Source organism: Vipera ursinii, assembly GCF_947247035.1.
Source record: "Vipera ursinii genome assembly, chromosome: 4".
Classification (NCBI taxonomy): domain Eukaryota; kingdom Metazoa; phylum Chordata; class Lepidosauria; order Squamata; family Viperidae; genus Vipera; species Vipera ursinii.
The window spans coordinates 106,955,373-106,983,024 of record NC_139514.1 but is presented as its reverse complement, the minus strand read 5'-3'; the positions used below and the strand labels follow the sequence as shown (position 1 = coordinate 106,983,024).

The window sequence follows — 27,652 nt, the reverse complement described above, 5'->3', positions numbered from 1 at the left end:
ATTAGGTTATAAAACAGGGGTCTTCAAACTTGGTCCTTTTGTGACTTGTGGACTTCAACTCCCAGAATTCCTCAGCCAGGCACTCTGGCTGAGGAATTCTGGGAGTTGAAGTCCACAAGTCCTAAAAGGACCAGGTTTGAAGACCCCTGGTATAAAAGAACACTGTACGTACTTAAAGGGAAATACTTTACCTAGGACCTCTTTGCAAGGATTGTCAGGGGTGATGGGAATCCTACAAGCAGGACACTGGCTGTTGTTCTTCAGCCATACTTCAATACAAATGGAGCAAAAGACATGATTGTTGGCACAGATGACAGGATGACGGACCTTAGGAGAAAGGAAGCGTAACAGTTAAACCAAAGCATTCATTTGCTTGGAAGAAAGAAATGGCCATGATTTGGTATTCAAGGAAAAATGATCCTAAAAACTGGAAACAAGCTGTCCCCTGGCCAGGCCTGCAATGTTAGTATCCAGTCTACAACTGCCTATCTACTCACCACAAGGGAAGCTCTTCCCATTTCAAATTGTGCCCACCTTCTCAAACAAGCCCAAGCTGATTATATATAGGCAAAAAGTAAAGAAAAACGGCCCGCTACCAACTGCCAGCATACATAAAACACCTTTGATCTCAACAATGGATTAAACTATCAGCCTACTTGCTAGGAATGGAAAGGTTAGCAATCTCTCTTTCCCGAAGGCTCTCTACGACCAGTAAAGAAATTCATAAAAAAAAAATTGGCAACCTGCACAGTTTGCAAAGGGCAATAATATCTTGTTGTTGTTAGCTGCGAAGTCGTGTCCAACCCATCACGACCCTATGGACGACGTTCCTCCAGGCCTTCCTGTCCTCTACCATCTTCTGGAGTCCGTTTAAGCTCACGCCTACTGCTTCAGTGACTCCATCCAGCCACCTCATTCTCTGTCGTCCCCTTCTTCTCTTGCCCTCAACATTTCCCAGCATCAGGCTCTTCTCCAGTGACTCCTTCCTTCTCATTAGGTGGCCAAAGTATTTGAGTTTTAACTTCAGGATCTGGCCTTCTAAAGAGCAGTCAGGGTTGATCTCCTCTAGGACTGACCGGTTTGATCGCCTTGCAGTCCAAGGGACTCGCAGGAGTCTTCTCCAGCACCATAGTTCAAAGGCCTCAATTCTTTGGCGCTCAGCCTTTTTTATGGTCCAACCTTCACTGCCATACATTGCAACTGGGAAGACCATAGCCTTGACTATACACACTTTTGTTGGCAGGGTGACGTCTCTGCTTTTTAGTGTGCTGTCTAGATTTGCCATGGCTTTCCTCCCCAGGAGCAAGCGTCTTTTAATTTCTTGGCTACAGTCCCCATCTGCAGTGATCTTGGAGCCCAGGAAAATAAAATCTGTCACTACCTCCATTTCTTCCCCATCTATTTGCCAGGAATTGAGAGGGCCGGATGCCATGATCTTGGTTTTTTTAATGTTAAGTTTCAACCCAAGTTTTGCACTGTCCTTCTTCACCCGCAACAAGAGGCTCTTTAGTTCCTCTTCACTTTCTGCCATTAGAGTGGTATCATAATAATATAATATCTACAATAGCTTCAAATAAGAGCTAAGTAGGATTTCCACATTCAAAGGCTGCAATAAACATGGTTCCAAAAGAGGCAGTTCATATCTTTAACAAGCATGGGTCACCCCTTTCCAAAGCAAGTTGTGGGTATCATGTCTGAACACATAACAACAGCTCATGGGTAAGGCACAGATTTGTGCACCCGTTCCATTGCTGAATCTCCATAACTCAGCAGAGAGTCCAATGAGGATTTCAGCACTCAGTCTCTTATATCCAAAAACAAGGCTTCACATGATCTGGGAATGCTTATAAACCAAGTTCCTAATCAAGGTGAAGCCTTTGTTTTACTCAAACACATACATTCAGAAATACACCCACCTCCCCTGCTCCATCATTTTAAATCTCCCCACTCAACATAAAGTCAGAAATCAACCCTGTGAAGCTGGCACTTGCAACTGCCTGGCTCATCTCCATGTTGCTTATGCTCAGGGGCTGCCACAAAGAAAAGTGAGCCAAGCTACTCTCCAAAGCCCCTGAAGGCAGGACAAGCAGCAAAGGATGGAAAGTAATCAAGGAGAGAGCCAATCAAGAAATAAGGAGAAAATTCCCAACAGTGAGGACAATTCACCAGTGGAACGGTTTGCCCCCAGAAGTTGTGGATGCTCCATCATTGGAGGTTTTTAAGAAGAGACTAAAGGTAAAGGTAAAGGTTCCCCCGCACATGCGTGCTAGTCATTTCCAACTCTAGGGGCCGGTGCTCATCTCCGTTTCAAAGCCGAAGAGCCAGCACTTGTCCAAGGACGTCTCCATGGTCATGTGGCCGGCATGACTGGACGCCAAAGGCGCACGGAGCGCTGTTACCTTCCCACCATAGTGGTCCCTATTTTTCTACTTGCATTTTTACGTGCTTTCGAACTGCTAGGTTGGCAGAAGCTGGGATGAGTAACAGGTGCTCACTCTGCTACGCGGCACTCGGGATTCGACCCGCCAAACTGCCAACCTTCTGATCGACAAGCTCCGTGTCCTAACCCACTGAGCCACCACGTCCCTGAAAGAAGAGACTGGACAACCATTTATCTGAAATGGTATAAAGTTGCCAACACTGGCAAAACTTTTAAGTCTTGTGAACTTCAACTCCCAGGAATTCCCCAGTCAGCATAGCTGAGGAATTCTGGGGGTTGAAGTCCACGTCTTAAAGTTACCAAGGTTGGAGACTCCTGCCCTAGACCCTTACCAGGGGGTTGGACTAGATAGAAGACCTCCAAAGTCCCTTCCAACTCTGCTATTCATTAGGATTCAGTGCCTGAAATTGACTGCAGCAGGGTCAATAGCCAATTCCCTTATGTTTACAGATACATGGGTCTGTAATAGAGTTGCACAGCATTCTACTCCCAAGAATTGGGAGTGTGGGTAGCATGACCTGCAACTCCTCTAGCCAACTATCTCTCCCCCCCGCCCCCACCATTGCAATGCTGCCCTCCACAGGTGCACCTGTTCCTAAGAAAGGATCAGATGTCCAAAGAATTGTAGGCCAGTGCTTTGTGAGCAGTTCTGGACGCTCCAAAAGTCCTTTCCTCCTTCAAAACTTAAGTGCTGCACAAACATAGTGCAGGGGTAGGCAACCTTGGCTCTTTTATGACTCGTGGACTTTAACTCCCAGAATTCCTGAGCCAACCATGGCTCAGCTTGGAAACCTCTCCCTTTCCCCTCACCATGGCTGGCTCAGGAATTCTGGGAGTTGAAGTCCACGAGACATAAAAGAGCCAAGGCTGTCTACCCGGAGGCTTCAGCTGGTGTAAAATGCGGCCGCGCGGGTGCTTATGGGAGTATCTCGATACTCCCATGTTACACGTCTCCTGCGCGAGCTGCATTGGCTTCCGGTTGCCCTCCGGGTGCGATTCAAGGTGCTGGTAATTATCTTTAAAGCCCTACATGGCTTAGGCCCAGGGTACTTGCGAGACCACCTGCTGCCAATGTCAACCTCCCATCACCCAGTTCGCTCCCACAGAGTTGGCCTCCTCAGGGTTCCGTCGGCCAGGCAATGCCGGCTGGCGACCCCCAGGGGTAGAGCCTTCTCTGTGGGCGCGCCAACCGTCTGGAATGAACTGCCTCCGGAGCTGCGGACGGCCCCTGACCTTCGGTCCTTCCGCCGTGACCTGAAGACATGGTTGTTCCAACAAGCGGGCCTGGACTGACCATGGTTTTTAAATTGGTTTTTATTGTGTAAATTGTCCCGTATTTCTTATATTCATTGTTTAATTCTTTGTATTTTATGTCTCTTAATTTTTATTGTCGTGAGCCGCCCTGAGTCCTTAGGGAGAAGGGCGGCATATAAATTTAATAAATCCTAAATCCTACCCCTGCCCTAGTGTTATCCTGTTTCCCCCAAAATAAGACCCATCTGGAAAATAAACCCTAGCATGACTTTTCACGATGCTTGTAATATAAGCTCCACCTCAAAAATAAGCCCCAGTGACATCATCAGTCAGACGGACACATTTAGTACCGTATTTTCCCTAAAATAACCCCTAACCAGAAAATAAGCCCTAATGTGTCTTTTGAAGCAAAAAAATAATAATATCAGACCCAGTCTTATTTCCGGGGAAACCACACTATATTAGTGGGATATAATATAAAAGGCTAACTAGGTAGAAGCACTTAGCTGACTTTGGTTAAACTAAGCACATCTGGGCCTGGTTCATAAATGGGTAGTAAACTGAAAAACGCCAAAATTGAGAATGAGGCTGCAAAGCAGAAAAAATACTTTAGAAGACGGTAGTGGCAAACCACTTTCTATACTTTTGGGCAAAAGCAAAACAAAACAAACCACACAGCCAAGACTCAAACAACTTGAAGAAGAGAAAATAAAGATGTCTTCAAGCATTGCACATTGTACCTCTGTGAACACAATCACACAGATTTTTTTTTATTTTGGGGGGACTATTGCAAAGCGATCAAACCGGTCAGTCCTAGAGGAGATCAATCCCGACTGCTCTTTAGAAGGCCAGATCCTGAAGCTAAAACTCAAATACTTTGGCCACCTAATGAGAAGGAAAGACTCACTGGAGAAAAGCCTAATGCTGGGAAAGATCGAGGGCAATAGAAGAAGGGGACGACAGAGAATGAGGTGGCTGGATGGAGTCACTGAAGCAGTAGGCGTGAGCTTAAATGGACTCCAGAAGATGGTAGAGGACAGGAAGGCCTGGAGGAACATTGTCCATAGGGTCGCGATGGGTCGGACACGACTTCGCAGCTAACAACAACAACAAAATTGCAGAAATGGGTACTGGCACATCCAATATTAATCCTTTGTAATATTCAAGGGCAAGCTTAGGATCTTGATATTACTTTCTAACAGAGAAATTGTATTTGGTCAAACTAAGCTCAGCGGTTGTAGGAGATAAATAGGCTGAGCCTGAGGGAGGAGTCAAAGGCGTCATCAGTCATGAGTTCCTGCACGCCCACAAGGGATCTAAGTCCAGCCCACCTTAAATTCCTTCTACTCTTATCTACCATCAATTCATTTGGACCTCTAGTACAGGTAGTCCTCGACTTATGGCCACAATTGAGCCCCAAATTTCTGTTGCCAAGTGGGACATTTGTTAAGTGGATTTTGCTCCATTTGATGACCTTTTTAAACAAATCACTGAACAAGTTAATGTTGGTAATGTAAAGTGAATTGGGCTCCCCATGCTTGTCAGAAGGTTGCAAAAGCAGGGTGGATTTGACTTAAATCAAGTCGATTTAAACCACGATTTAAAACATGATTTAAATCACTAGTAAAAAGGCTTGATTTAAATCAACTCAATTTAAATTGTAATTTTTAAAGAGCAACTGTCATCTCTATCCCACAGAGGCTCCTCCTCTGACCCGCTGTTGACTCACTGACAGTCCCATTCACTTTAATGGGATGTCTGGTGATGCGGCAATGACACAACAAGGTGAGGGACGTGGCAAGCGGCAAGTGAGTGGATGCCCACAGGCTGCCATGATGGATCTGAAATGATAGGTGCTCTTTAAATGTAAGGACTCATTCTTGCTGGTAGTTAGAATCTTTAATATTATTTGCAAACAAAATGAAGGTTTCCTATTTAGAGTAATAAGCTGTCAGGTTAGTAAAAAGGCGATATCAGAACTGATTTTAGGTTAATAGGTTAATCACACATAGTTGCAGAACTACTCAAATTCTTTTATTTAGCTAAAACACTTGGAGCTTGGTACAGATGCATTTCTCTACAAACAATCATAGAGTTTGTAGTGTACACAGATTTGCAAAACAAGGGGATGAAGGAATACTCCTGAACTTTGTTTTATGATCTATCTCATGGTTAACTGTGCAATTGTGGGAATGCATCAATGCAGTGCATGTTATCTCAGCTTGCAGCTTGGATTCATTGAATGGGTTTACCAAAAATGTAAATATTGCAAAATATACAGCCTCGTGCTACGTAACTAAGCTCCAATAAACTAAATTATTAATGTATCTTTAGTCCAAAAGCATTTTACTAAAAAAAATGATAAAAATAAAAAAAATCTGATTTAAATAAAAAAAAGATTTTTAATTTTTTTTTAAAAAAATCATTATTATCCACCCTGTGCAAAAGGGAATCACATGATCCCAGGAGACTGCAACCGTCGTAAGGATGAGTCAGTTGCCAAGCGTCTGAATTTTGATCATGTAACCATGGGGATGCCACACAGGTCTTAAGTGAGTGTGAAAGAAGGTCGTGAGTCACCTTTTTTCCTAGGGCTGTTGTAACTTCGATCACTAAATGAACTGTCGTATGTTGAGGACTACCTGCAATGTCCTATCAGGTGGGTCAACAGTAATTGGCTCCAGACTTAGAAGACAATAAAGCAAAGGCAAATTTCATCTCCCATGCTTCTTATCAGGTTTAAAAATAGCTAGATAAATGGAAGTGTGGTCATTGTACACACAGTAAAACGTTACAATAAAGTTTCACTACCTGCCTTTTCAAATAGGTAAATAGGCACATTAAGTTTCTATATGTTATATTAGATATTTCTTGTAGAGTGCTCAAGCTTGCAATAAATCTTTATATCCATTTGAAGTGCCTTGGATCTTTTGATTTCCCCGCCGTTTTGACAGTGGTCTAGCTTAGGCATTTGTGCAAGGTACAGTACAGTACACAAAGGATACTTGTCCAGTCATTCATTTTGACAACAGCACATTATAATCACAGCCTGATCTTGTATATGCAAAAGACTGAAGGTAGGAAACATGTTAGCAACAGACTCTAGCAGCAATCTGAAGCACAACATTAAAATCAGGTGTTGCAAAACTATTTACGTTGCCGAGAGATCTTATTGTTAACTGGGTAATGATGTTGGCTAGGGAATTCTAGACATTTTTCAAAGAGTCAAGGTTGAGGAACACCACCACCACCACCACAACAATAATAATAGTTGGAAGGGACCTTGGAGGTCTTCTAGTCCAACCCCCTGCTCAGGCAGGAAACCTTATATCATTTCAGACAAATGGTTGTCCAGTCTCTTCTTAAAAACTTTCAGTGCTGGAACTTTCACAACTTCTGGAGGCTGGCTGTGACACTGATTAAATTGTTCTAACTGTCAGGAAATTCGGCAAACGCCATACTTGCATGTGGCCTCGCGGTTTCCACGGAAAGTTCATAACCAATCAGAAAAAAGGACATTTATATTCAGCTTTGTCTCAGAAAGCTCAGTGTGGTCAAACGACTGCTGCCTCAACAATAGATTTTAAAACTTATTGGAAATAAAAAAAAATCCAAAAATCAGATTGCGCATTCTTTTCTAAGAAAAATCACTTTTAAAAATTCTGTCTTCTTTATCTGGCATCTTCAATTGACTCTGTCAAGCAGAAATGAGCAGGTGGTATACTTCTCAAGTATGTCTCAATACTTCTGCAGAGTGTTGGATCAGAACATGTTCAGATGAGAAAGTACAGGTACCGTATTTTCTGGTGTATAAGATGACTTTTTAACCCATGAAAATCTTCTCAAAAGTCAGGGGTCGTCTTATACGCCAGGTGCTGAAACTTTAGGGACAGGGCTGGCTGGAAAACCTGGAGCGGATCTCCCATTTGGTCTGCGCAGGGAAAGCGGGACCAATTGGAGAAAAAGCTGCAGTCTGTGATTTTTTACAGGCTGGGGTCTGGGCGTCTTTCCTTCTAAAGTTGAAGAGCAGCTGTAGTCTATCCCAACTTGAAAGGCAGGTGGGAAATGCAGCAGCCAGAGCAGCTGCTTAGCTCTAAGGGCACATTTGACTCAGGAACTGGGCAGGCTGGCTGGAAAACCTGGAGCGGATCTCCCATTTGGTCTGTGCAGGGAAAGCTTTAGAGTGAATTAGGAAAAGTTTAATCCACTTGCAGTTTTATGTTTACATGTTTGATGACAAACAGCCTTATATTTATAAGCGACAGTTTTCCTACTAAGTACCTACATGTCATAAACATTTGAATTAAAATTACCATATTAAAATCAAATCTGATGTTTTTTTTAATTTTTATTTGGTGTGCATTGGAAGAGGGATAGTCTTATACGGCGAGTATAGCCCAAACCCTATAATTTAACAGGAAATGTAGGGGGTCGTCTTATACGCCCAGTCGTCTTATACGCTGGAAAATACGGTACGTCTTTAGCGACCAAAGTTACAGCAAAAAAGTAACCGATGACCACTTTTCACATTTTATGACCATTGCAGCATCCCCATGGTCATGTGATCAAAATTTGGGCGCTTGGAAGCTGCCATAGATTTATGACAGTTGCACTGTCCCAGGATCACCATTCGTATCTTCCCAGTTTGTTTCCGACAACAGTGGTGGAAGCCTGATTTGCTTAACAGCCACGTGCAAGTTCCCCTAGCAACAGCAATGATTCACTTCAACAACTGTAAAAAAAAACAGTCATAAGATGGGGCAAAATTTACTGAACTCTGTTTCACTTAGAAAGGAAAGTTTGGGGCCCAGTTGTGATCATGAGACAAAGACACCGCTGTTCTATCCCAGCCTACATGAGTCCTTCTTGTTATGCTCACAAGGAGAAACCCCTCTTCCAAGAAACAGGCAGGAACCGCCAGAAAAAAAAACAACCCCTTTTATTCTCACAGACCTGAGTCAATGTGCAAGGCAAACAAACACAGTCCACAGAAACTCAATCCTCAACACGAACGGTTGCCTTCGGCAACCAGCACCTCCCACACCTTCCCTTTTATAATTCAGCCAAGGCGTGGCTTCCTAGTGCCTTCTCCTTTGGCGCCTCCCCATTGCATTCCTCTGTCCTACTCGCTTCTCTTTTCTGCGCTTTCGTGCATCCTGCATTTGTCCTAACTGTTCTTCATCACTGTCCAACTCAGACTCGCAGCACAGCTGTGTCTCAGCCTGTGTGGGAGTAGAGGGGCCAGGCTCCTCGTCCGACTGTAAGTCTTGGAGCTCCTCAGAGCCTTCCTCTGACTCTAATGTCACTCCAGGTCCCTCCTCCTCCTCTGATTCCTCAGACTCAGCTGCCGGATCCACTGGCTGGCGAGGAATGACAACAACCGCTACCAGAGTCCTTGTAGGTAACTAGATGGGTTACCACATTTTAGGAAATTAAACCTACAAACTTTTCTTCAGACGGCCCATCATTTCCCTTCTTGAATGTGCAAGGAACACATACTTTTCTTGCACATGTGTTTAAATGCCCAATCGGTATGAATGGGACAGTTTATCAGAGAAAGAGAAACCACTCTATTTTCTAAACCACGGGTAGGCAACCTTGGCTCTTTTATGACTCATGGACTTCAACTCCCAGAATTCCTGAGCCAGCATGGCTCAGCTTCGAAACTTCTCCTTTTCCCCTCAGCATGGCTGGCTCAGGAATTCTGGGAGTTGAAGTCCACGAGTCATAAAAGAGCCGAGGTTGCCTACCCCTGTTCTAAACCACTGCAGGCAGCCCTCAACCTACGACCCACAACTGAGCCCAAAATTTCTGTTTCTGAGTGAAACAGAGATCAGTCAGTTTGGTTAAGTGAGTTTTGCCCCACTGCTACAACCTTTCAGTTGTGAAGGGAATCGCTGCAGTTGTTAAATGAGCAACACGGTTGTTAAGTGAAATTGGCTTCCCTGTTGGGTTTGCTTGTCAGACGGTCAGAAAAGAGGATCCCATGATCCTGGGACATTGCAGCCATCGTAAATATGAGTCAGTTGCCAATTGTCTGAATTTTGATCATGTGACCATGGGGATGCTGCAAAGGTCGTAAGTATGAAAAACAGTCGTAAGTCGCTGTTTTCAAGGCCGTTGTAACTTTGTATGATCACTAAATGAACTGTCGTAAGTTGAGGACTACCTGTAATGTCCTATCAAGCGGGTCACCAGTAATTGGCTTAAGACTTAGAAGACAATAAAGAAAAGTCAAATTTCATCTCCCATGCAGCTTTTCAAGTTTAAGGGTAGCTAGATAAATGGAAGTATAGCCATTGCTCCAATACACAGTAAAATGTTACAATAAAGTTTCATTACCTGCCTTTTCAAATAAGGAAACAGGCACATTAATTTTCGTTATGTTATTTTGCAGGGGCTCCCAACCCCGGGTCCGTGGATCGGTACCGGTCCGTGGCATGCCAGCAACCGGTCTGCACAAACAAGCAAAGCCCCATTCCCCAGGATGCAGTTAGCACATAAAAGCACACACTCTCTGGTCTATGGACAAACCTTTCCCCATGGAACCAGTCCTTGGTGCCCAAAAGGTTGGGGACCTCTGATATATTGGATATTTCTGTTGCATAAAATCTAAGACAAAAGAATCCGGAAATAAGATAAAAATCAATAATTTCCCAATTTTAGCCATACTACTGAAGAATTCACTCAGCCAATTTTCCTTCTCCCTCTAGGCAAAATAAAATAATAATAATAATAATAATAATAAAAAAAAACCCAGAGCTTTCCCTAAAGAGCAAAAAAGTTTCATTAATCCTGCTGAGATGTTCCCAATGCAAGGAACATAACTATCTGTACACAGTATGCAGTCCTGTGTAAGATAAAATTCATTGGACCATGGAGAATTAGGTTTTAAACGCTTATAACTTAACAAGATCTTATGTATTTTCCTCAAAGAACAAACAGTTTAGAGAAATAACTTTCTGAAGGACATTACTAATAAGATTTCTCTTTAATTGAAAATCCTGCACAAGCTTTGGGATCCAGCATTTCAGATAAACTCTGCATTGGTCAACGACCAATGCCCTCTACAAAAGCACTCCTTGTGGTCTCTGAAGTTACTTTTAATCCCCAAAGTCTTTGCTATTTGCGCTGCTAAGTTCTCCTTCTTTCCAGCAGATTGAAGATGTAACGTGAAATTAAAAACAAGCCTTATTTCTCAAGTGTTGTGACCTGTCGTTCTCAAATTCAAATTACCTTTAAGTTGAGTTTGACCCCATGAGGTTTCTCATTGCTGTTCTCATCTTGAGAACTTTTCGGGTAGCCCCCCCCCCATCCAGGTATTAACCAGGACTGAGCTTGCTTAGCTTTTACATAGCCATTTATAATGCCCTGTGTCTGGTCTCGAAACCTGGCAACTTTAAGGCTTGTAAACCTCAACTCAAGAGCCTTGGTGGAGCAGTGGGCTGATGCCTCCTTAAGTAACACCAGCTGCCTGCCATTAGTGCAGGTTCGCGTCCCACCAGGCTCAAGGTTGACTCAGCCTTCCATCCTTCCGAGGTAGGTAAAATAAGGACCCAGATTATTGGGGGCAATTAAGCTGACTTTGTAATTATGCTGCTTGGGGTGTGTGTGTGAAAGCCCTAACAAGCAGGCATATACATAGAATGAAGGCTACTGCTAAGCTTGTAAGCCGCCCTGAGTCTTCGGAGAAGGGCGGGATATAAATGGAATAAAAATAAAAATAAATAAATAAAAACTCCCAGAATTCCTCAGCCAGCCATGCTGCTGAAGTTCACAAGTCTTAAAAAGTGTCAAGTTTGGAGACCCCTCTCCTACAGTATGTGTACAGGGAGTCCTCAGTGTCCATGACCCCGGGACACTGCAAATGTCATAAATATGAACCAGTTGACAAGCATCTGAATTTTGATCATGTAACCCTGGGGATGCTGCAACAGTCGTGTGCAAAACGGTCATAAGTCACTTGTTTTCATTGCCGTAGTAACTTCAAACCGTCACTAAATGAACTGTTGTAGGTCAAGGAAAACTTGTACAGTGATATACCCCAATGGCAAATGTAATCAGTTCTCCACATATGCATTAAAGCAGGGGTCCTCAAACCTGGCCACTTTAAGACTTGTGGACTTCAACTCCCAGAATTCCCCAGCCAGCCGGCTGGGGAATTCTGGGAGATGAAGTCCACAAGTCTTAAGGTGGCCAAGTTTGAGGACCCCTGCATTAAAGGGTTGAACTAGGTCAGGGGTAAGCAACCTTGGCTCTTTTATGACTCGTGGACTTCAACTCCCAGAATTCTTCAGCTATCCATGCTGACTGGGGAATTCTGGGAGTTGAGGTCCACGAGTCATAAAAAAGCCAAGGTTGCCTACCCCTGAACTAGGTGATCACCTCAAAGTGTAAAGAGGGAAGGAGGTTGTTGAGATAGCCAATTTGCACAACACAACTCGAGGAATCAGTTTTACAAACTTTACAACCCTTGTGATATGTATTCTGTTTATCATACCTAAATTTATTTATTTTATTTTATTTTAATTCCATTTATATCCCGCCCTTCTCCGAAGACTCAGGGTGGCTTACAAGCTTAGCTTGTAACAACAATGCAGAAAGCTGGAAGTGATCCCCCCCAATTGATTGGATGGCATGGGAGGGGGGGGGAAAGCGATAATTCTATTTCCATTCAGATTTGACATACAAAACTTAAGAAGGCAGAAACCAATCCAGTAACTCACCAGCAGAGAACAGGCAGTGACAATTTCAAGACTGATTTTCTGCATAAATCATTTATGAAACCCACTTGCCTCCAGGTGGAGACTTTCACCTGAAGCAAAATAGACCATGACTTAAAGGTAGAGCAATTGAAGCTTAGCTTATTGAAATTAAGCATCCTGGGTCAGCCTAACACTTAGATCAGAGGTGGGGAACCTGGGCTCTTTTATGACTTGTGGACTTCAACTCCTAGAATTCCTGAGCCAGCCATGCTGAGGGGAAAGGGAGAGGTTTCCATGCTGAGCCATGCTGGCTCAGGAACTCTGGGAGTTGAAGTCCACAAGTCATAAAAGAGCCAAGGTTCCCCACCCCTGACTTAGACAATGGACTACGGGTAGTTCTCCACTTACACCAGTTCATTTGAGAAATGAAATGAACCTTTATTGTCAAAGGTTCGCCTGGTGCGCCAGTTGTGGCCCTATCTAAGCCGGGATGATTTATGCACGGTCACTCATGCGCTCGTGACCTCTCGTCTGGACTACTGCAACGCTCTCTACATGGGGCTTCCCTTGAGGACCACCCGGAGGCTCCAACTGGTACAGAATGCAGCCGCGAGAGTTGTGTTGGGAGTCTCCCGATACTCCCACGTTACACCTCTGCTCCGTGAGCTGCATTGGTTGCCAGTTGTCTTCCGGGTGAGATTCAAGGTACTAGTAATGGTGTTTAAAGCCCTACATGGCAGGGGTCCGGAGTACCTTAGGGAACACCTGCTGCCGGCATCAACTTCCCTCCGCCCTGTGCGTTCCCACAGAGAGGGCCTCCTCAGGGTGCCACCGGTCAGAGAATGTCGACTGGTGGCCCCCAGGGGGAGATCTTTCTCTGTGGGCGCCCCAGAATTATGGAACCAGCTACCAGTTGAGCTCCGGACGGCGCCCGATCTCCGCTCCTTCCGCCGCGACCTAAAAACATACTTGTTCGAACAAGCCAGCCTGGCCTGAGGGGGGATTGGGGGGGGTTTATTATTATTTTATTGGGGTTATTTATTATGTATTAATTGTTCTTTTAATGGGCATGTATTTAATTACTTTTAACTTTTGTAATTTTGTATTTTATTCTTGCCCTGTACACCGCCCTGAGTCCTTCGGGAGAAGGGCGGTATAGAAATATTAATAAATTAAATTAAATTAAATTAAAGTACAACTATGTGTACATTGAGATTAGCTGAGCCTCTGTTTGTGCTCCCATCCCCCCAACACACAGTGACAACAAACCCTCCATCTTACTACACCATGTGAATCGACTACACCACACACCGGCCTCCCAAGTCAATTCTGCATAAAATTCACTAAAAAACTTTACTGACCAAAGTTACAACAGCACTGAAAAAAGTGACTTATGACCATTTTTCACACTTAACAACCATTGCCCCCCTGGTCACGTGATCAAAATTCAGACAGTTGGCAACTGACTCATAGTTATGACCGTCGCAGTGTCCCCGGGGTCATGTAATCACCTTTTGTGACCCTCTGAGAAGCAAAGTCAATGGGGAAGTCAGATTCACTTAACAACCGTGTCCCTGAGCAGCTACACTGATTCACTTAACAACGGTGGCAAGAAAGGTCATAACGCAGGGCAAAATTCACTTAACTGTCTCACTTAGCAACAAAAATTTGGCGGCTTAACCATGGTCGTATGTCGAGCACTACCTGTACCTAGAAGAAGCCCTGGGTCTCTTGAATGAACCTAGGTATACACATGCATTGAGTTGCTTAACAATTTCACAAATATGAAATAAGAACACACAACCGTTCCTTAGGTTTGCACATGCATGTCAATCAAGTGGTTTAAATATAAGCGGTGCTTGCTGCTCTTTGAGCCTGGTGTTTTTTTCTTTCTTGCAGACGTTTCATTACCCAAACTAGGTGCACTGATGATGTTATCTAATTTGGTAATGAAACAATTGCAAGAAAAAAACCCCACCAAGCTCAGAAAGCACCAAGGACACACACACACACACACACCTCACTTCAACCTCGACATACCAATATTCTCCTCTATCACTTTGATGCAGGGGTCTCCAAACTTGGCAACTTTAAGACTTGTGGACTTCAACTCCCGGAATTCCCCAGCCACCTGCCTGGGGAATTCTGGGAGTTGAAGTCCACAAGTCTTAAAGTTGCCAAGCTTGGAGACCCCTGCTTTAAAGAGACTTTTTTCAACTCGGGGTTCAATTGTAACTTTGAACAGTCACTCAATGGGTGGTTCTAAGTCAGGGGTGTCAAACTCAATTTCATTGAGGGCCACCTCAGCATTGCGCTTTCCCTCAAGGGGCCGGGTGGGTGTGGCCAGGGTGGGCGTGGCCTACTGGGTGGGCGTGGCTAGAGTGCGTATGGCCTACTGGGTGGGCATGGCCACCTCTACATCATTCGCATCAAGGGTGCCTACGGGGGGCTGGGCAGGAGTGAGACACATCTGAGGGTCTCTGGCAGGAGGAGGGTCTCTGGGCCAGGGCCAAGGCAGTGGGGGCCGTTCCCTCACTGTTTCCAGGATGGCTTCACGGGCCACATGAAAGCACTTCGCGGGCCGGATCTGGCCCCCGGGCCTTGTGTTTGACATGTCTGTTCTAAGTCAAGGACTATCTGTAGCTTCTTTTTTTACACCCCCCCCCCTTTTCATTTTCTAGGTAGAGGGATAAGTAAACAACACGCTCACTTCAGTTTCATAAACATGTTTTGGAAACTAGGTGGGGTGTCTCATGAAGAACACCGATGGCTTACATCCAGGGTGTTGTTGTTTTTTTTCCCCCTGACTTCCTTCTATCGGCAGAAACTTCTAAACAGCCTCCCAACCCAATATTTTCACTGGCAGAATAAGTATGAATCTGCTTGAGAGGTTCTTCAAAATATCGCAGGGGTGCTTGGTAAGGGTTGCAAAGAGAGGGGGAAATTGGCAGAGAAAATTGCCTGTCTTTAGGACCTAAAGTAGGGTTTCTCTCAGGATGTTTTTTGTTGGCAGAGGAAAAAATAATAATGGACGCAAGCCATCTGCAGAACAGATAGTCTTTGACTTACAACAGTTCATTTAGCGACCGTTCAAAGTTACAATGGCACTGAAAAAAGTGACTTATGGATGCTTCCCCCCCTCTGGTTACAACCTTTTTGCAGCATCCCCATAATCATGTGATCAAAATTCAGATGCCTGGCCACTGGTTCACACTTATGACCGTTGCTGTGTCTCAAGATCATGTGATCACCTTTTGCAACCTTCTGACAAGCAATGGGGAAGCCAGATGGACTTAACAACTAGGTGACCAACTTATCAACTTCAGTAATTTACGGTCTAAAGTCCTGGATAGGAACCTAGTCACCCGCTTAGGACTGCAGATCTGTAAATGCATTTTATTTATACTTCATATTTCTTAACCTGCCTATCTCCCTCCCTCTGTATTCCTGATCCAGAGACTCTTTTCAGTGCCGGAAGTTAAATCTTTTTTTTTCCCCCACTCACAAATCCCTCCAGTTCCTCTCCCATTCCTCAGAAAGAGAGAGGGTTTGGGTTTTTTAACATCAAATGAGCAATTGTGCTGTTTTGTTTTGTTTTCCAAACTGAAAATCACCTAGAGAGATTCCTGTCTTAACTCCTGCCCATTCCTGAGCAAAACCAATACCGTATTTCCTGGCATATAAGACGACTGGGCGTATAAGACGACCCCCCAACTTTTGAGGTGATTTTCATGGGTTTAAAAATCGTCTTATACGCCGGAAAATACGGTACATCTTTGTCCTTATACTCCAAGCAACTCTGATGAAAGAAATATGTTACACAATAATGACCCAACCCCACATATAATTGCCAATATTAAACTAATACCATCCATACATCAGCCTATTTTCTATATAGACTATAAACTGAAAATCACTTAAACATTCCTAACATCTGCCCATTCCTGAGCTAAACCAATACATCATGGTACTTAAATTATACTCCAAACTCTGGGGGGGGGAAAAAGAAATATGTTACACAATAATGACTCAACCCCGCTTATAATTGCCAATATTAAACTAATACCATCCATACTTCAACCTATTTCCCATATAGAATATAAAGCAAACAAAACTGCCATTCTGAGCATTCAGCTACAAAGTTAGGAGTTTGTGAATCTTATTCTCGCTGTGGGAGAGAACCATAATGAAGATGCTTATGCTGGTCTATGACTGTATTAAAGATTTCGTTAGTTTTTGCCTTCTTTCTTGACAATGAAACATTCATAGCACAGGACCAGTGTTCTAGTAAAGTAGGGTTCGAATTTTGGACCTGGGATCAGAAAGAAGAATCTATTTGACCATGGAATTAACTTGATTTGGGGCCAGATTTCTCTCTCAGCTCAATCTACTTTATTGGACTGGGGATAAAAAAAATTAAGCGCATCCTATTATACATATTGCCCTAAGCTCCAAGAAGGCAGGGAGTTAATAAATTTAATAATGATAATTATGTGTTTATCTCAGATTACGGTAACACCCACTGCGATGAATTCTCACCAAAAAAATATTCAAAATATGCAAGTATACTGGCCAGACTAGAATCCGGTGTACATTTAAGATACCGTAACACAGCTGAAATCAAATGACAGGGACTTCCTGTTAAGTTGTGTTTTTGCTTTTTCAGGATAAGTGAAAATCCACTTCCTCTTGTATGAGCAGGATTTGGGTTTGGCTAGTCTAGTGAAAACAAGGACTAGGGGGGGGACACAATAGCAGTCTTCCACTATTTGAGAAGCTGCCGCAAAGAGGAGGGGGTCAATTTATTTCCCAAAGCACCAGAAGGCAAGACAAGAAACAACGGATGGAAACTAATCAAGGAGAGAAGCAACCTGGAATTAAGGAGAAACTTCCTAACAATGAGAACAATTAACCAGTGGAACAGCTTGCCTTCATAGGTTGTAGGTGCTTCATCACTGGAGATTTTTAAGAAGAAACTAGACAGTCACTTGTCTGAAATGGGATAGGATCTCCTGCTTGAACAGAGGGCTGGACTAGAAGACTTCCAATGTCCCGTCCACCTCTATTCTGATTCAACTCCTTCCTAAGGAGTGGTAGACTCCATTGCTGCTTAATTAGGTAAAGGTAAAGGTTCCCCCGCACATGCGTGCTAGTCGTTTCCGACTCTAGGGGCCGGTGCTCATCTCCGTTTCAAAGCCGAAGAGCCAGCGCTTGTCCGAGGATGTCTCCGTGGTCATGTGGCCGGCATGACTAGACGCCAAAGGCGCACAGAACGCTGTTACCTTCCCACCGTAGTGGTCCCTATTTTTCTACTTGCATTTTTACGTGCTTTCGAACTGCTAGGATGGCAGAAGCTGGGACGAGTAACAGGCGCTCACTCTGTTACGTGGCACTCGGGATTCGACCCGCCAAACTGCCGACTTTCTGATCGACAAGCTCAGCATCCTAACCCACTGAGCCACCGTGTCCCTTAATTGGGCACCGCTGCTTAATTAGGCAACAGTAAAAACTGCACAGCTAGTCCTACTCTTACAGCCAGAAGAGTCCAAAATGTCTGTTGCTAAGCAAGACAGTGGTTGAGTTTTGCCCCACTTTACGATCTTTCTTGCTGCAGTTAAGTGAATCACTGGGGTTGTTAAGTTAGAGATAACAGTTGTTAAGTTAATTGGTTGTTAAGTGAACGTGGCTTCCTCATTGGGACTTTGCTTGTCAGGTGACAGGTCACAAAAGATGATCACAAGAGCGCGGGACATTTGCAACCGTCATAAATATAAGTCAGTTGCCAAGAGTCTGAATTTTGGTCACGTGACCATGGGGATGCTGCAGCAGTTGTAAATGTGAAAAATGGTCATAGGTCACTTTTCACCCGCACTCCTGCAACTCTGAACAGTCACTAAATGAATAGTTTTAAGTTGAGGACTAGCTGTTTCATCAGACCATTAGTAGACGCTAATACTATTCTGACGCTCTTTTATCCTGATTTGTTTTTATTACATCTTTAAGCGTTCCTTCCATGCAGAAAAGTGAAGAAAAATGATGCAATCATTATTTTTAAGTGGAAATGAAACAGAGGAGAAGATACATTGCCTCTGCGCCAGTGATTGTATTGTGGCACGATGGCTCAGTGGTTAAAGAGCCTTGGTGGAGCAGTGGGCTAATGCCTCCTTAAGTAACACCAGCTGCCTGCAATTAGTGCAGGTTCGCATCCCACCAGGCTCAAGGTTGACTCAGCCTTCCATCCTTCCGAGGTAGGTAAAATGAGGACCCAGATTGTTGGGGGCAATAAGCTGACTTTGTAATAATGCCGCTTGGGTGGGGGGGGCAAAAGCCCTAATAAGCAGGCATATACATAGAATGAAGGCTATTGCTAAGCTTGTAAGCCGCCCTGAGTCTTCGGAGAAGGGCGGGATATAAATGGAATTAAAAAAAAAAAGATGCTGAGCTTGACGGCTGGAAAGCTGACAGCCCGGATTCGATACTGGAGCAACGGGCTGAGTTCCTGTTCCTTGCCCAAGCTCCTGCCCACCTAGCAGCTTGAAAGCATGCCAACGCGAGTAGATTAATAGGTACCACTTCGGTGGGAAGGTAACAGCGTTTTGTGCATCTTTGGTGTGTAGCCATCCTGGCCACACGTGACCACGGAGAATGTCGACCAAGAAACGGAGATAAGCACCAAACTAGATTCGGTTGGGAAACCTCTATCTTTACCTTTTTGCAAAGATAAAGGTAACCAGGAGGATAAGGTAACCTTTACCTTTACCCAATAAAACAATTTCTTAGAAGCCAATTCAGGAGAGAGAACTCCATAATGGACCGAGCCATCAGGAGAACAGTCCCCAATTCTGGAAAAAAAAACAGAGAGAGAGAGAGAGAAAAGTCTTCCTTCCTTGGGCCATGACAGTCACAGTCTTGCCTAAGAGAAAAAGTGGAGATCTCATAAATTTAACAAACCCAGAAGGATAAGGACAGTGGAAAGCCACAGCAGATCAGAGAATAACACAGATCTGAAATCACTGCAGCTCCGAATGAGCTGTCACTACCAGCTTACATTTACCGATCTCCAAATCTTCTCACGCTTTTTGAACTTAGAAGAAAAGTGAGGGAAACCCAATGAACGTCAACTTCAACACGGCCCCGCAGAGTAAGAGCAGTCTTTCAGCAATCAGTGCAGGCAGTCCTCGACTTACAACAGTTGATTTAGTGACCGTTCAAAGTTACAACGGCCCCGGAAAAAAGTGACCTGCGAGCATTTTTCGCCATTACAACTTTTGCAGCATCCCCACAGTCTTGGGATCAACACGCTTGGCAACTGGTTCATATTTATGATGTTTTGCTGCGCCCCGTGATCCCCTTTTACGACTTTCTGACCAGCCAAGTCAATGGGGGAAGCCCACTTAACAACCCTCTTGCTAAATGAACAACCGCAGCGATTCGCTTCACACCTCTGGCAAGAAAGGTCGCAAAACAGGGCAAAACTCACTTAACGTGTATGTCTCAATCAGCGACAGAAATTTGGGGCTCAATTCTGGTCGTGAGCCCGAGGACTATCCGTATGGGCTAGCGATAGACGGTGGCTTCCCCACCCCACCCCACCCAACCCCGTCACTCGGCCTACTTTGTTTTTACAACCTCAATTAAGAACCCTCCAAATCCCCACCAACAGGTTACTCACAACTATTGACAAAAAAACCCTACAATCCTAAAGTCATCCGCATGAATCGCCCACCCAAGAAGGAAACATACAAGAGGGGAGAAAGAGAAAGAGAGAGAGAGAGAGAGAGAGAGGGAGGGAGGGAGAGAGAGAGAGAGAGAAAGGTGTGTGTGTGGGGGGTAGAATTTCTTCTTTCCAGTTCTCTCCTTTCCTTGCGAGGGGATTTCCTGAAGCTCTGCTGCATTTGCACGGCAGCAAGAATTATTATTATTATTATTATTATTATTATTATTATTATTACTATTACTAATAATAACAATAACAATAATAATGATAATAATAATTTCGGAAGGAGAGAGAGAGAGAGAGAGAGAGAGAGAGAGAGAGAGAGAGAGAGAGAGAGAGAGAGAGAGAGAGAGAAAGGTGTGTGTGTGTGGGGGTGTAGAATTTCTTCTTTCCAGTTCTCTCCTTTCCTTGCGAGGGGATTTCCTGAAGCTCTGCTGCATTTGCACGGCAGCAAGAATTATTATTATTATTATTATTATTATTATTATTAATAATAACAATAACAATAATAATGATAATAATAATTTCGGAAGGAGAGAGAGAGAGAGAGAGAGAGAAAGGTGTGTGTGTGTGGGGGTGTAGAATTTCTTCTTTCCAGTTCTCTCCTTTCCTTGCGAGAGGATTTCCTGAAGCTCTGCTGCATTTGCACGGCAGCAAGAATTATTATTATTATTATTATTATTATTATTATTATTATTATTATTATTATTATTATTATTATTACTACTACTACTACTATTACTAATAATAACAATAACAATAATAATGATAATAATAATTTCGGAAGGAGAGAGAGAGAGAGAGAGAGAGAGAGAGAGAGAGAGAGAGAGAGAGAGAGAGAGAGAAAGGTGTGTGTGTGGGGGGGTGTAGAATTTCTTCTTTCCAGTTCTCTCCTTTCCTTGCGAGAGGATTTCCTGAAGCTCTGCTGCATTTGAACGGCAGCAAGAATTATTATTATTATTATTATTATTATTATTATTATTATTATTATTATTATTATTATTATTATTATTATTATTATTATTATTATTATTATTATTATTTCGGAAGCCGATAATTGAAGTAACACTCGGAAAGCGGAAATAAGAGCTTCCCCCGAAAGCAGAATCCCCGGTTTGCTTCCCATGCCGTTCCAAACCTACCTAAGGCCTTCCTCCCGTCTCGCAACGAGCCGTTTCCCAAAGCTAGAATTCAGAAATAATAATCGCCCATTCAAAGCCACGCGAGAAAGGGGTGGAAGGGGGAGGAGGAGGGGGGGGGTTGGGAGAGAAAAAGAAAGAAAGAAAACGCGTGGAATGAAAAAGCGCTTCTCCTCCTTTCCTCCTCCTCCCCCCCCCCTCTCCAACCCAGGGGGCTTTTTTTTTTCCTGCGTCCCACGCGCATTTCTCAAGGGAGGGGCGTCGGCGCCGGACACGTTCCACTCCGCGCGGTCCCTTTGTAAACCACCCCACCCCCCCAAAAAAAAAACCCGGCGAGGGTGGCGTTTACCTTTCCCAGGCAAATGTGGCAGGTGATGGGCAGCGTGAGAGACAATGTAACACTCTGAACGTTCTGAGCCATTGTGACGTTTCGAATCCCGCGAGCGTGGAAGTTCCAACCCACCCCCCCCCCAAAAAAAAAAGCTGCAAGCGCCGCAGCAGGGACGGAAAGGGGAACCCCTCGCGCTTCAACTCTCACGCTGCTTGAAGGCTTCGCGTACGGCGAGCCGCCGAGGCCAATTTCCTCCGTGAGAAGAGAACGCTTTCCCTCTCTCTCCCCCTCCCCCTCCCCCCCGCCGCCGAACTCTCCTCCTCGAAGGGGGCGGGGCTGAGAGACGGGAGCTCCTCCGGCGCCACGGCGGGCGGTTTCTGAGGGAAATGATTTGCCCCCCCCCCTCTCTGACCGTTTTGACAATAAGATAATAACGTAAACCGAGGGCAATTTGGCATTCATTTCACTCCAAATGCAAAGCCGGGAAATGCAGAGAATTATCGGAAAGTTGGGCTTTCGATAACTGAACATTTTTCGAATAACCAGGAAGAAGACGATCCTAAATTGCCAGAATAGAATAGAATAGAATAGAATAGAATAGAATAGAATAGAATAGACAATATGGAAGAATAGAATAGAATAGTGAAATGAAGAATGGAATAGAATAGAATAGTGAAATGAAGAATGGAATAGAATACAATAGAATAGACAATATGAAAGAATAGAATAGAATAGACAATATGGAAGAGAGAATAGAATAGAATAGAATAGAATAGACAATATGGAAGACAGAATAGAATAGAATAGAACAGACAATATGGAAGAGAGAGTAGAATAGAATGGAATAGAATAGACAATATGGAAGAATAGAATAGAATAGAATAGTTGGAAGGGACCTTGTAGGTCATCTAGTCCAACCTCCTGCCCAAGCAGGAGTCCCAACACCATTATTGACAGATGGCAGTCTAGTCTCTTCTTGAAAGCCTCCAGTGATAAAGCACCAACAACATCTGAAGGCAAATAATAATAATAAAAAGGTAAAGGTTCCCCCGCACGTGTGTGCTAGTCGTTTCCGACTCTAGGGGCCGGTGCTCATCTCCGTTTCAAAGCCGAAGAGCCAGCGCTTGTCGGAGGACGTCTCCGTGGTCATGTGGCCGGCATGACTAGATGCCAAAGGCGCACGGAACGCTGTTACCTTCCCACCGGAGTGGTCCCTATTTTTCTACTTGCATTTTGACGTGCTTTCGAACTGCTAGGTTGGCAGAAGCTGGGACGAGTAACAGGCGCTCACTCTGCTACGCGGCACTCGGGATTCGACCCGCCAAACTGCCGACCTTTTTATTGAAAAGTTTTAAGATACAATTTTCCTTTAAAAATCCCCCCTTCCCCCTCCCTCCTCCCCCTCCCACCTCCCCTCCCTCCCCCCCCCGACTTCCCAGAGCTAAATACAAGGTATATATATAAAAAGCAATCATAAACAATCATATACTAACAACTATAAACTCTAAAATCCATCACTCTCTAGCTTATATAGGATAAGACAAGCCTTAGTAATATTGAATATGTATAAAAAGAAACTAAAATAAGAAAAGAAAAAAAAACGAAAGAAGACTTATTCAAATGCTACATAAACTGCCGACCTTCTGATCGACAAGCTCAGCGTCCTAACCCACTGAGCCACCGCGTCAAGTCCCAATAATAAATAAATAATTTGTTCCATTGGTTGATTGTTCTCACTGTCAGGAAATTTCTCCTTATTTCCAGGTAGAATCGCTCCTTGATCAGTTTCCATCTGTTATTCCTTGTCTTGCCTTTTGGTGCTTTGGAAAATAGGTTCACCCCACTCCTCTCTGTGGCAGCCTCTCAAATATTGGAACACTGCTGTCATGTCTCCCTGGTCCTTCTCTTCTGTAGACTAGCCACGTATTCTCTTAAATTCCATAATAATTACTAATAGAGCCAATTTTACGGTTTAGGTCAAGAATTTAGGGCAGCATAGTCTAATATTTAACTTGCAAAGTTAACAGTTTGGGGATACAAATTATGGGTGGATGTCTATGGAGATTCTCAGTCACCCAGGTCTTCAAAGAAAAACAAGAAAGTCCACTTGCCTCTTGAAAAATAATTTTTGTACAAACAGAGGCATAGAATCAAGATCACGCAAAGTATTAGTACTGCTTTATAAAGCCCTAGTAAGACCAGACCTGGTACACTGCAACCAATTTTGGTCACCCTACTACAAAAAAGATGTTGAGACCCTGGAAAAAGTTTTAGAGATGAGCAAATAAGATGATCAAAGGCCTTGAGACTGAAACATATGAAGAAAGGCTGCAGGATTTGGGTTTGGCTAGTCTAAAAAATAAAATAAATGAGTGACATGATAGCAGTATTCCAGTATTTGAGGGGCTACCACAAAGAACCCCTTCATGGATTACTGCCTTGTCGTGGCGAAGGGGCTTGCGTAATTCAATGAAGCTATGAGCTATGCCGTGCAGGGCCACCCAAGACGGACAGGTCATAGCAGAGAGTTCTGACAAAACGTGATCCACTGGAGAAGGAAATGGCAACCCACTCCAGTATCTTTGCCATGAAAACCCTATGGACAGTACCAAAAGGCAAAATGATATGACGCTGGAAGATGAGCCCCTCAGGTCGGAAGGCGTCCAATATGCTACTGGGGAAGAGTAGAGGGCTAGTACTAGTAGCGCCAGAAAGAATGAAGCGACTGGGCCAAAGCCGAAAGGACGCTCAGCTGTGGATGTGTCTGGTGGTGAAAGGAAAGTCCGATGCTGTAAAGATTTTTTCTCCATAGGAAGCTGGAATGTAAGATCCATGAATCAAGGAAAACTGGACGTGGTCAAACAAGAGATGACAAGACTGAACATTGACATCTTAGGTATCAGCGAACTAAAATGGACAGGAATGGGTGAATTTAATTCAGATGACCATCAGGTATACTACTGTGGGCAAGAATCCTTCAGAAGAAATGGAGTAGCCTTCATAGTCAATAAAAGAGTAGGAAAAGAAATACTGGGATACAATCCTCAAAATGACAGAATGATCTCAGTTCGAATCCAAGGCAAACCATTTAATATCACAGTAGTCCAAGTCTATGCCCCAACCACCAGTGCTGAAGAGGATGAAATTGACCAGTTCTATGAAGCACTACAGCACCTTATAGAACTAACACCAAAAATGATGTTCTTATCATCATGGGGGATTGGAATGCTAAAGTAGGAAGCCAAAAGATAACTGGAATAACAGGCAAGTTTGGCCTTGGAGTGCAAAATGAAGCAGGGCACAGGCTGATAGAATTCTGTCAAGAGAATACGATGGTCATAGCAAACACTCTTTTCCAACAACCCAAGAGACGGCTCTACACATGGACATCACCAGATGGTCAACACAGAAATCAGATTGACTATATGCTCTGCAGCCAAAGATGGAGAAGCTCTATACAGTCAGTAAAAACAAGACCAGGAGCTGACTGTGGCTCAGACCATGAGCTTCTCCTTGCAAAGTCTAGGCTTAAACTGAAGAAAGTAGGGAAAAGCACTAGGCCAGTCAGGTATGAATTAAATCATATCCCTGTTGAATATACAGTAGAGGTGACAAATAGATTTAACGAATTAGATCTGATAGACAGAGTGCCTGAAGAACTATGGACAGAGGTTCGTGACATTGTACAACAGGTAGCAACCAAAACCATCCCAAAGAAAAAGAAATGCAAGAAAGCAAAATGGCTGTCTGAGGAAGCTTTGCAAATAGCTGAGGAAAGGAGGGAAGCGAAAGGCAAGGGAGAAAAAGAAAGATACACCCAATTGAATGCAGAATTCCAGAGAATAGCTAGAAGAGATAAGAATGCCTTCTTAAATGAACAGTGCAAAGAAATAGAAGAAAACAATAGAATAGGGAGGACCAGAGATCTTTTCAAGAAAATTGGAGAAATGAAGGGAACGTTTAATGCAAAAATGGGCATGATAAAGGACCAAAATGGCAGGGACCTAACAGAGGCAGAAGAGATTAAGAAGAGGTGGCAAAATTACACAGAAGAACTATACAAGAATGAGCTTAACGTCCCTGATAATCACAATGAGGTGGTCACTGACCTCGAGCCAGACATCCTAGAATGTGAAGTGAAGTGGGCCTTAGAAAAGCTGCGCAACAACAAAGCTAGTGGAGGTGACAGTATTCCAGCTGAGCTATTCAAAATCTTAAAAGACAATGCAGTAAAAGTGCTACACTCAATTTGCCAGCAAATTTGGAAAACTCAACAGTGGCCACAGGATTGGAAAAGATCAGTTTACATTCCAATTCCTAAGAAAGGCAGTGCCAAAGAATGTTCAAACTATCGCACCATTGCACTCATTTCTCATGCTAGTAAAGTCATGCTTAAAATCCTACAAGCTAGACTTCAGCAGTATGTGGATCGAGAACTACCAGAAGTGCAGGCAGGATTTCGAAGAGGCAGAGGAACTAGAGATCAAATTGCCAACATACACTGGATCATGGAGAAAGCTAGGGAGTTCCAGAAAAACATCTACTTCTGCTTCATTGACTATGCTAAAGCCTTTGATTGTGTGGATCATAACAAACTGTGGCAAGTTCTTAAAGAGATGGGAGTACCAGACCATCTTATTGGGCTCTTGAGAAACCTATATGCGGGTCAAGAAGCAACAGTGAGAACTGGACACGGAACCACTGATTGGTTCAAAATTGGGAAAGGAGTCCGGCAAGGCTGTATACTGTCGCCCTGCCTATTTAACTTATATGCAGAGCACATCATGAGAAAGGCAGGGCTAGATGAATCAAAAGTTGGAATTAAGATTGCCGGAAGAAATATCAACAACCTAAGATACGCAGATGATACCACTCTAATGGCAGAAAGTGAAGAAGAACTAAAGAGCCTCTTGTTGCAGGTGAAGAAGGAGAGTGCAAAACTTGGGTTGAAACTTAACATTAAGAAAACCAAGATCATGGCATCTGGCCCTCTCAATTCCTGGCAAATAGATGGGGAAGAAATGGAGGTAGTGACAGATTTTATTTTCCTGGGCTCCAAGATCACTGCAGATGGGGACTGTAGCCAAGAAATTAAAAGACGCTTGCTCCTGGGGAGGAAAGCCATGGCAAATCTAGACAGCACACTAAAAAGCAGAGACATCACCCTGTCAACAAAAGTGCGTATAGTCAAGGCTATGGTCTTTCCAGTTGCAATGTATGGTAGTGAAAGTTGGACCATAAGAAAGGCTGAGCGCCAAAGAATTGAGGCCTTTGAACTGTGGTGCTGGAGAAGACTCCTGCGAGTCCCTTGGACTGCAAGGCGATCAAACCGGTCAGTCCTAGAGGAGATCAATCCTGACTGCTCTTTAGAAGGCCAGATCCTGAAGCTAAAACTCAAGTACTTTGGCCACCTAATGAGAAGGAAGGACTCCCTGGAGAAGAGCCTAATGCTGGGAAAGATCGAGGGCAATAGAAGAAGGGGACGACAGAGAATGAGGTGGCTGGATGGAGTCACTGAAGCAGTAGGCGTGAGCTTAAATGGACTCCAGAAGATGGTAGAGGACAGGAAGGCCTGGAGGAATGTTGTCCATAGGGTCGCGATGGGTTGGACACGACTTCGCAGCTAACAACAACAACCACAAAGAAGAGGGTGTCAAACTATTCACCAAAGCACCAAAGGGCAGGACAAGAAACAATGGTTGGAAACTGAGCAAAGAGAGAAGCAACATGGAATTAAGGAGAAACTTCCTAACAGTGAGGACAATTAACCAGTGAAACAGCTTGTCTCCAGAAATCATGGGCAGTCTATCACTGGAGATTTTTTAAAAAGAGGCTAGACAGTCATTTGTCTGAAATGGTATAGGTTTTCCTGCTCAAGCAGGTGGCTGGATTAGAAGACCTCCAAGGTCCCTTCCAGCTCTATTCTATTCCATTCCTGTACATAACTCAAGGTGGGAAATACAACTCACCTTTGGACAAATTCCAGGTGGACAATAGATGGCAACAGAGACAGAAGCTTCTTTTTGGTGCCATCTGGTGACTATTGGGAATATTGCAGCCAAAATG

The 27,652-nt window shown here is 43.9% G+C and overlaps 1 protein-coding gene across 1 annotated transcript in view; it reads right to left on the bottom strand.

The window, feature by feature from the left end:
• OBI1 (ORC ubiquitin ligase 1) overlaps positions 1-21,743 on the bottom strand; it is a 45,112-nt gene extending 23,369 nt beyond the window's left edge. The window contains exons 1-2 of the mRNA XM_083362325.1: positions 21,605-21,743; positions 192-327 (exon numbers count right to left, since the gene is read on the bottom strand). Coding sequence (XP_083218451.1) covers positions 192-327; positions 21,605-21,676 — 208 coding nt within the window. The 5' untranslated portion in view covers positions 21,677-21,743. The remainder of the gene's footprint in view (positions 1-191; positions 328-21,604) is intronic.
• Positions 21,744-27,652: the final 5,909 nt, after the last annotated feature.